The sequence below is a fragment of the Bombina bombina genome, chromosome 4 (genome assembly GCF_027579735.1).
Source record: "Bombina bombina isolate aBomBom1 chromosome 4, aBomBom1.pri, whole genome shotgun sequence".
NCBI lineage: Eukaryota > Metazoa > Chordata > Amphibia > Anura > Bombinatoridae > Bombina > Bombina bombina.
This window is the reverse complement of record NC_069502.1, coordinates 938,302,438-938,316,182: the sequence shown is the minus strand read 5'-3', so window position 1 is coordinate 938,316,182 and position 13,745 is coordinate 938,302,438. Positions and strand designations below refer to the sequence as shown.

Genomic DNA, 13,745 nt, shown 5'->3' with positions numbered 1-13,745 from the left:
CGCTAAAAGCCACCATTACTCTTAATAAAGAGAATTACATGGACACAGCATATCCCCAATCCTTGCTTGTAGGGAAAAATACCCATTAAAGGATTAATATCTTCAGACACCATCTTTACACATCCTCCTGATGTACAAGGCAAAGAATGACTGGAGGTTTATGAGAAGTGGGAGTGATACTTAACAGCTTTGCTGGGGTGTTCTTTGCCTCCTCCTGGTGGCCAGGAGTTGAATTCCCACTAGTAATTAGAATTGATTTGTGGACTCTCCATGCCATTGTAAAGAAATACAAATATCTTTCTAGAGATAGTGTAGAATCTACCTTACGCCACCAATACAGTATAGAAGGTACCTCAGTTGATTTCCAAAGTATGTGAATTAGCTGCTTGGCACAATTGCTCAGCAACTGACATAACTTGTTGCACAATTTGCATTTAAGGTTTGGAGCAGGTTAAATAAAAAGATCTCTATATTGTTCCTATAGAACAATTGTTTCCTATTGTGTAAAAAATAAAAAGATCATCAAGTCTAGCATAAGTCTGCTTTTGAGTAGTTTATTAAAGGGACATGATACCCAAACATTGAAACACTTGAAAGCAATGCAGTAGCTGTAAAAACTGACTAGAAAATATAACCTGAACATCTCTATGTAAAAAAAAAAGATATTTTTCCTCAAAATATTCACACCCCATGAAAATGACTTAAAGCAGCAAATCAGTATGCCTGTCCCGGAACCTTCAAGGGAGCGTGCCTCATGCACACTTATGTTATTTCCCTATTCAGTTTAAGGAAATCTCATGAGATTACAGTTCATGACCTCAGCACTGCTGATGCTGATTGACTGCTGTTAATTTCTTCCTTTTTTAATTTTTTTTTACCTGCAGCTGGGCAGTAACTGAAAGATAAATTTTTACACAACACTTACTCTGGTGAGCAGAGGAAATTTTGAGGTAAAATATCTTCCTTTTTTGCATAGAGATGCTTAGGTGATATTTTCCTGTCAGCTTTTTAAAGTTATGCTGCATCACCTTAAAGTGATTTAGCATATAAGTATTATGTCCCTTTAATGTCTCCTAATACTTGTTTCTGAAATTTATGAATAAGGGGACAGTCCCACCAAATGTGATATATGGTCCCAGTACCGGTGCACCCTCCTACGCACTGGGAACATATATTTGAGCCTCTGTGATGTCAGATAACATTGAGTGTTTATTTTCAAATAAGTTTACAGCACTTATGCTGATTGCTGAGTGAGCAATTTGTGTAATTTCTCTTAATGATTCATATCCATTTAGAGTGGGTTATTGTCTAACGGCTAGATTTAGAGTTTGGCGGTAGCCGTGAAATCCAGCGTTAGAGGCTCCTAACGCTGGTTTTAGGCTACCTCCGGTATTTGGAGTCACTCAAAAAAGGGTCTAACGCTCACTTTTCAGCCGCGACTTTTCCATACCGCAGATCCCCTTACGTCAATTGCGTATCCTATCTTTTCAATGGGATTTTTCTAACTCCGGTATTTAGAGTCGTGTCTGAAGTGAGCGTTAGAAATCTAACGACAAAACTCCAGCCGCAGAAAAAAGTCAGTAGTTAAGAGCTTTCTGGGCTAACGCCGGTTCATAAAGCTCTTAACTACTGTGCTCTAAAGTACACTAACACCCATAAACTACCTATGTACCCCTAAACCGAGGTCCCCCCACATCGCCGCCACTCGATTAAATTTTTTTAACCCCTAATCTGCCGACCGCCACCTACGTTATCCTTATGTACCACTAATCTGCTGCCCCTAACACCGCCGACCCCTATATTATATTTATTAACCCCTAACCTGCCCCCCACAACGTCGCAGCCAGCTACCTACAATAATTAACCCCTAATCTGCCAACCGCAAAGTGCCGCTACTTAAGTTATCCTTATGTACCCCTAATCTGCTGCCCCTAACACCGCCGACCCCTATATTATATTTATTAACCCCTAATCTGCCCCCCTCAACATCGCCTCCACCTGCCTACACTTATTAACCCCTAATCTGCCGAGCGGACCGCACCGCTGCTATAATAAAGTTATTAACCCCTACTCTGCCTCACTAACCCTATAATACATAGTATTAACCCCTAATCTGCCCTCCCTAACATCGCCGACACCTAACTTCAATTATTAACCCCTAATCTGCCGACCGGAGCTCATCGCTATTCTAATAAATGTATTAACCCCTAAAGCTAAGTCTAACCCTAACACTAACACCCCCCTAACTTAAATATAATTTAAATCTAACGAAATTAATTAACTCTTATTAAATAAATTATTCCTATTTAAAGCTAAATACTTACCTGTAAAATAAATCCTAATATAGCTACAATATAAATTATAATTATATTATAGCTATTTTAGGATTAATATTTATTTTACAGGTAACTTTGTATTTATTTTAACCAGGTACAATAGCTATTAAATAGTTAAGAACTATTTAATAGCTAAAATAGTTAAAATAATAACAAAATTACCTGTAAAATAAATCCTAACCTAAGTTACAATTAAACCTAACACTATACTATCATTAAATTAATTAAATAAAATACCTACAATTACCTACAATTAAACCTAACACTACACTATCAATACATTAATTAAATACAATACCTACAAATAACTACAATGAAATAAACTAACTAAAGTACAAAAAATAAAAAAGAACTAAGTTACAAAAAATAAAAAAATATTTACAAACATAAGAAAAATATTACAACAATTTTAAACTAATTACACCTACTCTAAGCCCCCTAATAAAATAACAAAGACCCCCAAAATAAAAAATGCCCTACCCTATTCTAAATTACTAAAGTTCAAAGCTCTTTTACCTTACCAGCCCTGAACAGGGCCCTTTGCGGGGCATGCCCCAAGAAGTTCAGCTCTTTTGCCTGTAAAAAAAAAACATACAATACCCCCCCCCAACATTACAACCCACCACCCACATACCCCTAATCTAACCCAAACCCCCCTTAAATAAACCTAACACTAAGCCCCTGAAGATCATCCTACCTTGTCTTCACCTCACCGGGTATCACAGATCGGTCCTGGCTCCAAAATCTTCATCCAACCGAAGCGGGGGCTGGCGATCCATCATCCGGTGGCTGAAGAGGTCCAGAAGAGGCTCCAAAGTCTTCATCCTATCCGGGAAGAAGAGTAGATCCGGACCGGCAACCATCTTCTTCCAAGCGGCATCTTCTATCTTCATCCGATGAGGACCGGCTCCATCCTGAAGACCTCCACCACGGACCCATCTTCATCCGGCGACGTCCAACTGAAGAATGACGGTTCCTTTAAGGGACGTCATCCAAGATGGCGTCCCTCGAATTCCGATTGGCTGATAGGATTCTATCAGCCAATCGGAATTAAGGTAGGAATATTCTGATTGGCTGATGGAATCAGCCAATCAGAATCAAGATCAATCTGATTGGCTGATCCAATCAGCCAATCAGATTGAGCTTGCATTCTATTGGCTGATCGGAACAGACGTTTGTGTAAAAGAATGGACAGAGCTGAAATCTGTCCCTTTAAGGAACTAGTGGATAAACCCTTTTCTAAACCTTCTTGTAGAAAAGACAATATCCTCGGAATCCTAACCTTACTCCATGAGTAACTCTTGGATTCGCACCAATATAAGTATTTGCGCCATATCTTATGGTAAATCTTTCTGGTAACAGGCTTCCTAGCCTGTATTAAGGTATCAATAACTGACTCAGAAAAACCACGTTTTGATAAAATCAAGCGTTCAAAGTCAGCTTCAGAGAAATTAGATTTTGATGTTTGAAGGGACCCTGGATCAGAAGGTCCTGTTTCAGAGGTAGCGACCAAGGTGGACAGGATGACATGTCCACTAGATCTGCATACCAAGTCCTGAGTGGCCATGCAGGCGCTATTAGAATCACTGATGCTCTCTCCTGTTTGATTCTGGCAATCAATCGAGGAAGCATCGGGAAGGGTGGAAACACATAAGCCATCCCGAAGGTCCAAGGTGCTGTCAAAGCATCTATCAGAACCGCTCCCGGATCCCTGGATCTGGACCCGTAACGAGGAAGCTTGGCGTTCTGTCGAGACGCCATGAGATCTATCTCTGGTTTGCCCCAACGTCGAAGTATTTGGGCAAAGACCTCCGGATGAAGTTCCCACTCCCCCGGATGAAAAGTCTGACGACTTAAGAAATCCGCCTCCCAGTTCTCCACTCCCGGGATGTGGATTGCTGACAGGTGGCAAGAGTGAGACTCTGCCCAGCGAATTATCTTTGATACTTCCATCATTGCTAGGGAGCTTCTTGTCCCTCCCTGATGGTTGATGTAAGCTACAGTCGTGATGTTGTCCGACTGAAACCTGATGAACCCCCGAGTTGTTAACTGGGGCCAAGCCAGAAGGGCATTGAGAACTGCTCTCAATTCCAGAATGTTTATTGGTAGGAGACTCTCCTCCTGATTCCATTGTCCCTGAGCCTTCAGAGAATTCCAGACAGCGCCCCAACCTAGTAGGCTGGCGTCTGTTGTTACAATTGTCCAGTCCGGCCTGCTGAATGGCATCCCCCTGGACAGATGTGGCCGAGAAAGCCACCATAGAAGAGAATTTCTGGTCTCTTGATCCAGATTCAGAGTAGGGGACAAGTCTGAGTAATCCCCATTCCACTGACTTAGCATGCACAATTGCAGCGGTCTGAGATGTAGGCGTGCAAAGGGTACTATGTCCATTGCTGCTACCATTAAGCCGATCACCTCCATGCATTGAGCTACTGACGGGTGTTGAATGGAATGAAGGACACGGCATGCATTTTGAAGCTTTGTTAACCTGTCTTCTGTCAGGTAAATCTTCATTTCTACAGAATCTATAAGAGTCCCCAAGAAGGGAACTCTTGTGAGTGGAAAGAGAGAACTCTTCTTTTCGTTCACCTTCCATCCATGCGACCTTAGAAATGCCAGTACTAACTCTGTATGAGACTTGGCAGTTTGAAAGCTTGAAGCTTGTATCAGAATGTCGTCTAGGTACGGAGCTACCGCAATTCCTCGCGGTCTTAGTACCGCCAGAAGAGCACCCAGAACCTTTGTGAAGATTCTCGGAGCCGTAGCCAATCCGAATGGAAGAGCTACAAACTGGTAATGCCTGTCTAGAAAGGCAAACCTTAGATACCGGTAATGATCTTTGTGAATCGGTATGTGAAGGTAAGCATCCTTTAAATCCACTGTGGTCATGTACTGACCCTTTTGGATCATGGGTAAAATTGTCCGAATAGTTTTTATTTTGAACGATGGAACTCTTAGGAATTTGTTTAGGATCTTTAAATCCAAGATTGGCCTGAAAGTTCCCTCTTTTTTGGGAACCACAAACAGATTTGAGTAAAACTCTTGTCCTTGTTCCGACCGCGGAACCGGATGGATCACTCCCATTAATAAAAGATCTTGTACGCAGCGTAGAAACGCCTCTTTCTTTATTTGGTTTGTTGACAACCTTGACAGATGAAATCTCCCTCTTGGGGGAGAGAATTTGAAGTCTAGAAGGTATCCCTGAGATATGATCTCTAACGCCCAGGGATCCTGGACATCTCTTGCCCAAGCCTGGGCGAAGAGAGAAAGTCTGCCCCCCACTAGATCCGTTCCCGGATCGGGGGCCCTCGATTCATGCTGTCTTAGGGGCAGCAGCAGGTTTCCTGGCCTGCTTGCCCTTGTTCCAGGACTGGTTAGGTCTCCAGCCTTGTCTGTAGCGAGCAACAGCTCCTTCCTGTTTTGGTGCAGAGGAAGTTGATGCTGCTCCTGCTTTGAAATTACGAAAGGAACGAAAATTAGACTGTCTAGCCTTAGGTTTGGCTCTGTCTTGAGGCAGGGCATGGCCTTTACCTCCTGTAATGTCAGCGATAATTTCTTTCAACCCGGGCCCGAATAAGGTCTGCCCTTTGAAAGGTATATTAAGCAATTTAGATTTAGAAGTAACGTCAGCTGACCAGGATTTTAGCCACAGTGCTCTGCGTGCCTGAATGGCGAATCCGGAATTCTTAGCCGTAAGTTTAGTTAAATGTACTACGGCATCTGAAATAAATGAGTTAGCTAACTTAAGGGCTTTAAGCTTGTGTGTAATCTCATCTAATGGAGCTGATTCAAGTGTCTCTTCCAGAGACTCAAACCAAAATGCTGCTGCAGCCGTGACAGGCGCAATGCATGCAAGAGGTTGTAATATAAAACCTTGTTGAACAAACATTTTCTTAAGGTAACCCTCTAACTTTTTATCCATTGGATCTGAAAAGGCACAGCTATCCTCCACCGGGATAGTGGTACGCTTAGCTAAAGTAGAAACTGCTCCCTCCACCTTAGGGACCGTTTGCCATAAGTCCCGTGTGGTGGCGTCTATTGGAAACATCTTTCTAAATATCGGAGGGGGTGAGAACGGCACACCGGGTCTATCCCACTCCTTAGTAACAATTTCAGTAAGTCTCTTAGGTATAGGAAAAACGTCAGTACTCGCCTGTACCGCAAATTATTTATCCAATCTACACATTTTCTCTGGTATTGCAACTGTGTTACAATCATTCAGAGCCGCTAACACCTCCCCTAGTAATACACGGAGGTTTTCCAGCTTAAATTTAAAATTTGAAATATCTGAATCCAGTTTGTTTGGATCAGAACCGTCACCCGCAGAATGAAGCTCTCCGTCCTCATGTTCTGCAAATTGTGACGCAGTGTCTGACATGGCCCTAATATTATCAGCGCACTCTGTTCTCACCCCAGAGTGATCACGCTTACCTCTTAGTTCTGGTAATTTAGCCAAAACTTCAGTCATAACAGTAGCCATATCCTGTAATGTGATTTGTAATGGCCGCCCAGATGTACTCGGCGCTACAATATCACGCACCTCCCGAGCGGGAGATGCAGGTACTGACACGTGAGGCGAGTAAGTCGGCATAACTCTCCCCTCGTTGTTTGGTGAAATATGTTCAATTTGTACAGATTGACTTTTATTTAAAGTAGCATCAATACAGTTAGTACATAAATTTCTATTGGGCTCCACTTTGGCTTTAGCACATATAGCACAGATATCTTCCTCTGAATCAGACATGTTTAACACACTAGCAAATAAACTAGCAACTTGGAAATACTTTTCAAGTAATTTACTATAATATGAAAACGTACTGTGCCTATAAGAAGCACAGAAAAAGTTATGACAGTTGAAAATTAATAAACTGAAAAGTTATAGCATCAAATCTTTGTAAAAAAACACAATTTTAGCAAAGGATTGCTCCCATTAGCAAAGGATAACTAACCCTGATAGCAGAAAAAAAAATAAATAAATAAATAAATACAGAAATAAACGTTTTTTTATCACAGTCAACTACAATCTCACAGCTCTGCTGTGAGTGATTACCTCCCTCAAAACAAGTTTTGAAGACCCCTGAGTTCTGTAGAGATGAACCGGATCATGCAGGGAAGACAATAAACTTCTGACTGAATCTCCCCCTCACACATAACAGTGAGAGAGATCAGTAAACTGTCATAAATTAAATAAAACGACTGCCAAGTGGAAAAAAAAATAGTGCCCAAAAACATTTTTTCACCCAGTACCTCAGAAAATTAAACGATTTTACATGCCAGCAAAAAACGTTTAACATTAATAAATTGAGTGTTATTAAAAAGCCTGTTGCTAGTCCCTGCAAATTAGGCTAAAGTTTTATGCATACAGTATAATTCCAGTGAAGTGCCATTCCCCAGAATACTGAAGTGTAAAATATACATACATGACAGCCTGATACCAGTTGCTGCTACTGCATTTAAGGCTGAGTTTACATTATATCGGTATGGCAGAATTTTCTCATCAATTCCATTGTCAGAAAATAATAAGCTGCTACATACCTCTTTGCAGATTAATCTGCCCGCTGTCCCCTGATCTGAAGTTTACCTCTCCTCAGATGGCCGAGAAACAGCAATATGATCTTAACTACTCCAGCTAAAATCATAGAAAAACTCAGGTAGATTCTTCTTCAAATTCTACCAGAGAAGGAATAACACACTCCGGTGCTATTATAAAATAACAAACTTTTGATTGAAGGTATGAAACTAAGTATAATCACCACAGTCCTCTCACACATCCTATCTATTCGTTGGGTGCAAGAGAATGACTGGTAATGGCAGTTAGGGGAGGAGCTATATAGCAGCTCTGCTGGGTGAATCCTCTTGCACTTCCTGTTGGGGAGGAGTTAATATCCCATAAGTAATGGATGATCCGTGGACTGGATACACTTAACAAGAGAAATAATATGCAGGGGTCAGCGATAGCGGGGGCGGCAGATTAGGGGTTAATAAGTGTAAGGCTAGGGGTGTTTAGACTCGGGGTACATGTTAGGGTGTTAGGTGCAGACGTAGGAAGTGTTTCCCCATAGCAAACAATGGGGCTGCGTTAGGAGCTGAACGCTGCTTTTTTGTAGGTGTTATTTTTTTTTTCAGCTCAAACTGCCCCATTGTTTCCTATGGGGGAATCGTGCACGAGCACGTTTTTGAGGCTGGCCGTGTCCGTAAGCAACTCTGGTATCGAGAGTTGAAGCTGCGTTAAATATGCTCTACGCTCCTTTTTTGGAGCCTAACGCAGCCTTTATGTGGACTCTCAATACCAGAGTTATTTTTATGGTGCGGCCAGAAAAAAGCCGGCGTTAGCTACGCGGGTCCTTACCGACAAAACTCTAAATCTAGCCGTAAGGTAGTTATTTCGGCCATTGTTAAGTGTCATTGGGTAAGGTTTGTGAATCAGCACAGTTTTTAATACAAATACAAAGAAGAATAAACTCTTACACTTTCAATCAGAATTTTGTTTGTGGTTTGATAAAAAATAAATAAAATTGTTGATGTTTTCGTTTTAAACAAACAAGTTCAGCAGAAAATCTAACACTGCCATGAACTCTCCTTTACATTTGTATAACTTTATTAATGTAAGGGACAGTAAACACCTTGTGATTACAAGACATACTGTATATGCTGTTTTGCTATAGAATAACATATCAAGTCTTAAAGGGATGTGAAACCCAAATTTGTTCTTTCATGATTCAGATAAAGCATGTGATTTTAAACAACTTTCTAACTTGAAACAGGGATGTAAGCTCAGATGTCTGGAGCACTTTATGGCAGCAGTTTTGAAAGAATGCTATCCATTTGCAAGAGCATTAGATGTCAGCACTATTTCCTGACATGTAGTGCCCCAGATGCCTACCTAGGTATCTCTTCAACACAGAATATTATGGGAACAAAGCAAATTTGATCATAGAAGTAAATAGGAAACTTTTTTTTAAATGATATGCTCTGTCTGAATCACACAATAACATTTTTGGGGTTCATATCCTTTAACATATAAAAACAAATAAACAGCCAAATTCTACCCATCACTTGCCTCATTTGGAGGGGCCAATCCAGGCTTGAGTCTGCAGCTGACAAGGCTAACCACAGTCATTATGTTATATATAAATTGCTTTGTTTTGCAGTTTTTATCTGCTAAAATTAATAAGGGACATGTATGTAGCAGAGTTAGTCTTGAGAAGTCTTCAGTGTGCTTTAGTAGTGATGAGAATTACAAAATCCATAATTTTAAGAGCTAAATTATATAACATGGGGCAACATAAATAATTAAATTATATAGCAAAGTTGTGTTACTGTGTATAGCTAAACATTGTATATCTCTTTAAAACATGTATTTATTTTATTTATGTAGAATCTTCATATTAAAAAATGGCAATGGCTTTATTATTATTATTATTATTATTATTATTTAATATAAGTGCATACAATAATCAAACATATTTCTTTAAACCTCCTTCCAAAATGCATCCATCCCGGTCTGTATTTCAGTGAATAGTCAGTGTTAGATTATAGGCCATACCCAAATAATCAGACTTACGTGAAATAATAAAACTCCAGCTCCTCCTCGGAAACCTCATCTAGATTAATGTCACCAATTTCATGCTTGAGTTCCTCTTCTAGATGACTGGAGAACAGAAAGAAGACAAGTAGTGCTAAACGTATTATCCATACAAACTGATACTGAAGTATTATATTCAGTTTATCACATGAGTTCACAAGGCAGATTCGACTCATATATATTATTATTATTCATATTAGAATGCACATTTACACTCTGTAGCAGTTTTTAACCCCTCTCAATAACAGCAATGTAACCTGTACATCCCTTGTCGCAAGCAGTTTTCAGCCTTTAATAGTGCGGGTCACTGACTGAGGCATTACAGAAATAATACGGTCTTGCCACTGTCAGCTGAGACCCACACTATTTAACCCCTAAATGCAAAAATGATGTTGGCCTAAAACAGGGTACACAGTTTACAACATGAATGGAAATTAGACTGTAGTTTTTCCCATTTTGTTTAATTAAACATTCCCAATCTCCATTGCATATATAGATGAAAAGTAAACAAAGTTTGAGACATCTGTTCTAAGGTGTGACCAGGGCATATACCTGGTGTAAGGGGTGGGGGGTTACAAGGGCCAAGTATCTAATTTTAGAGTCTCACATACAGCTTCAATACAGGGGGGCTGCAGGGGCCATGCATCTGATCTGAAGCTTCACATAGGCTTCAAGCTGGTATAATGGGAGCTACAGGGACAACTGACTGATGTCTTATTTGGGCATTAGAGCTGCAATAAAGGTGCTGTCAGGCCATGCAAAATTGTATTTCTATTTCTGGTGAACAGTAAAGAATAAACAAATGTTCCTATGTATCTACCTATTTCATATATGAATGAGTGTTTCCACTATTATTATGTGTTTTGGGGGCTGCAAAAAATGGTTCTTGCACCCAGCTTAATATTAATTATTCATAAATGCATTAATTTATTAATTAAGCATAAATGTGGCACACATGGGTCGGGGCATGTGTTTGGCCTGAGGCTTGATGCTGTGTGCTACTGGAATTCATGGGGATGCAAGAAAATGCAACTGTTGTAAAGCCCAATGTCTGAGCATAGTATGGCATAAAAAAAAGAAAAAACAATGTTCATCCCCCTTATCGACCTCGCTTCATAGATTTTCAAATACCTTATTTTGTCACCATAAATTAAAGTCTGAATCTTCTTGATGACTTTCTTACTGATACAGATTAAATTAACTTGTTTTAGGTGATCTAAGAGGTTGATTCTCTAAAGCTCTCTGGGCTGGTGAGATCCTATAAGAATGTTCACTAGCCCTTTGAATGTTCACTCCCTGGTGGAATTCATTTAAGCCACTTTGTACCCTGAAAACAGGGTGTCTCGCTAAGGGGCGTATACAGCATTTTTGTATGGAAAGGAGTTGCATACACTACACAGGTGCACAATAAAATTTGTCATTTAAAAATCATAGAAAAGTAATAATTGAACCATTCACATAAATATACGCAGGAAAAAATTGTATTGTTAAGGTGCATCAAAAATCGTAACAAAATTCTTCATCAAAAATCGTATTTGATCAAACATGTAAAATTTGTATGTGAATTACACAGGAATAATTCATATTAAATATGCATTCAATTTAAGTACACTGGATGTGCAAAAAAAAAACCATTGAAATTTATACTTATAAATACAAAATGTAAATTGTTGTTTTAGCAAAAAATGGGCTGAACATGAGAGTTCAAGGGACGTAAATGAAATTGTCTCAAATCCCAGTGTAAATCTGTAAAGATTTACAAATTGCAGATCTCACAGTTTTGTCTCACCAGTTAGAAGGTGGCAGTCTTTTTTGAAAACACTGAAAATACTTAATAACCTAATAAAAAAACACATACATACGAAAATAGAAGTGATTGTAAGTTGCTATATGCAGAAATTATTGGCTGCAGGATTACATTTTTAAAATGCCCCCCGCTCCCTGCTAACTCTGCTCTATGGAGCGAAGTGTCCCTTTTCCAGCGAGCTCCATTATTTTATATAGGAGCCATCTCGCTACTCACAGTGACTGCCCCCTTTTTTACAATTATTTCTCAACGTCAGCCCCTGTGAGAGGCAGCGTGAAAAACCAAGTCTGATCGTGCAAGGTTTAGAAAATCAGCTTCTAAGTTTGTAATCAACTGCTGTCCATTCATTCCCACCAGTAAATTTTTGTGCAATTTCATTCTCATTCAGTATATGGTTTTTAATGGAGTAGTTTAAATAAAAGCATTTTTTAAAATACTCATATTATTAAAATGTTTTTAGTAAAAGCTGTTGCTGTTTCAGTGAATGCTTCTAATGTGCATGGGCATGGGGAGCATATCTTGATATGCTCATTCATCAACATTTTAAACAGTGTGTCTTCTCAGAGAGCCACCATTAACCTGTATTGCGTCATTAATGACTAGGTTTACAAGATACAAGGCACCACCAGCTCTCTGAGTAAACACGCTGTTTAAAATTCAGAGACATTTAGCATATCTAGATACGCTCACAGAAACAGTGATTAGTAAGAATGCTTCCAATAATAGAAAATGCAAGTGTATGGCAAAAACACTTCTAGCTAAAATTGAAAGGCAGTTGTGCATTTCAGATTTGGCTGAAATACCCCTTTAAGTTTTAGGACTAAGGAATGTCTCATGGTAACTTTCTCCTACAGCCCATGTTGCTACAGATATTATGTTTAGCGCATTTTACCTTTAACACCCCTAGAAGGATGTTTGTGGGGGCACCCATGCCAGGTAGTAACATTTATAACTACAATAAAATGTACTAAAAAAGAAGAAAGTTACTAATGCTAAAGAAGAACTAATTGGAAAGTGACTTCAGGCTGCACATTAGTACGATAAATATACCCATGAGAAAACTTCAGTAAAAACTTACTGGTGGTCGGTGATGATGGTCTTATTGTGGAATATATCAGAAGGAAAGTTATCTGAATTGGAGGTCTTCTTATCAGGGTTACTGGTCACTGATCCCCATGACAAAACCAGAAAAAGCCCCAGAATTAGTGTGTGTTTCTTCATGTTGTTCTCTATAAGGTACTGATCATGCATGTAATATGTCTTTGCTGAGGTGGCTACTTAACCAGCTGCCTGTCTTCCCATGGTATTGCAGAGCCAGCTGTATTAATGATTATGTTTTATAGATAAGATAAAAGGTAAAGTGTGAAAACCAAGCAATGTTTTACCATAAATGTATATCAACCAGTTTTGTATTAATCCCTTGACATTACTTTTATGAAGAGGTTGAAATGAATGCATTCAATTAAAGGGACAGTCAATTCCAAGATTGTTATTGTTTAAAAAGATAGATAATGGGGGATATTTATCAAAGCGTCAACTATGTTGCATTCGCCGGCATCAATACGCTCGCCTAAAATTGCAGCAGCGGATCTGAATACGATCTCCATATTTATTAAAAAAGCCGCAAAAAACACGCGCACCAAGTACGGGGCAATGAGCATCGGACTGTTGTTAACTAACAGTCATCGATGACGCTGCTATTCGTGTTTTTCCCAACTTTATTTATACCATTTCACTAAACACCGCCACTATTCTAAAATGTTTAATCCCTATCCCACCACCGCCGCTACCTAAATGAAGTTATTAACCCCTATCCTGCCGCTCCCCAACACCGCCGCAACCTAAAGTTATTAACCCCTATCCCGCTGCTCCCTGACACCGCCGCCACTAAATAAACTTATTAACCCCTAAACCTCTGGCCTCCCACATCACCAGTAACAAAACCTATTAACCCCTAAACCGTCAGCCCCCCACATCGCCAAAAACTAAATTAAGCTATTAACCCTTAAACCTAACA

The 13,745-nt window shown here is 39.7% G+C and overlaps 1 protein-coding gene across 1 annotated transcript in view; it reads right to left on the bottom strand.

Moving 5' to 3' along the window:
* LOC128655712 (multiple coagulation factor deficiency protein 2 homolog) overlaps nucleotides 1-13,140 on the bottom strand; it is a 70,985-nt gene extending 57,845 nt beyond the window's left edge. The window contains exons 1-2 of the mRNA XM_053709289.1: nucleotides 12,807-13,140; nucleotides 9,901-9,987 (exon numbers count right to left, since the gene is read on the bottom strand). Of these exons, the coding sequence (XP_053565264.1) occupies nucleotides 9,901-9,987; nucleotides 12,807-12,979 (260 nt within the window). The 5' untranslated portion in view covers nucleotides 12,980-13,140. The remainder of the gene's footprint in view (nucleotides 1-9,900; nucleotides 9,988-12,806) is intronic.
* Between the last annotated feature and the right edge of the window lie 605 nt (nucleotides 13,141-13,745).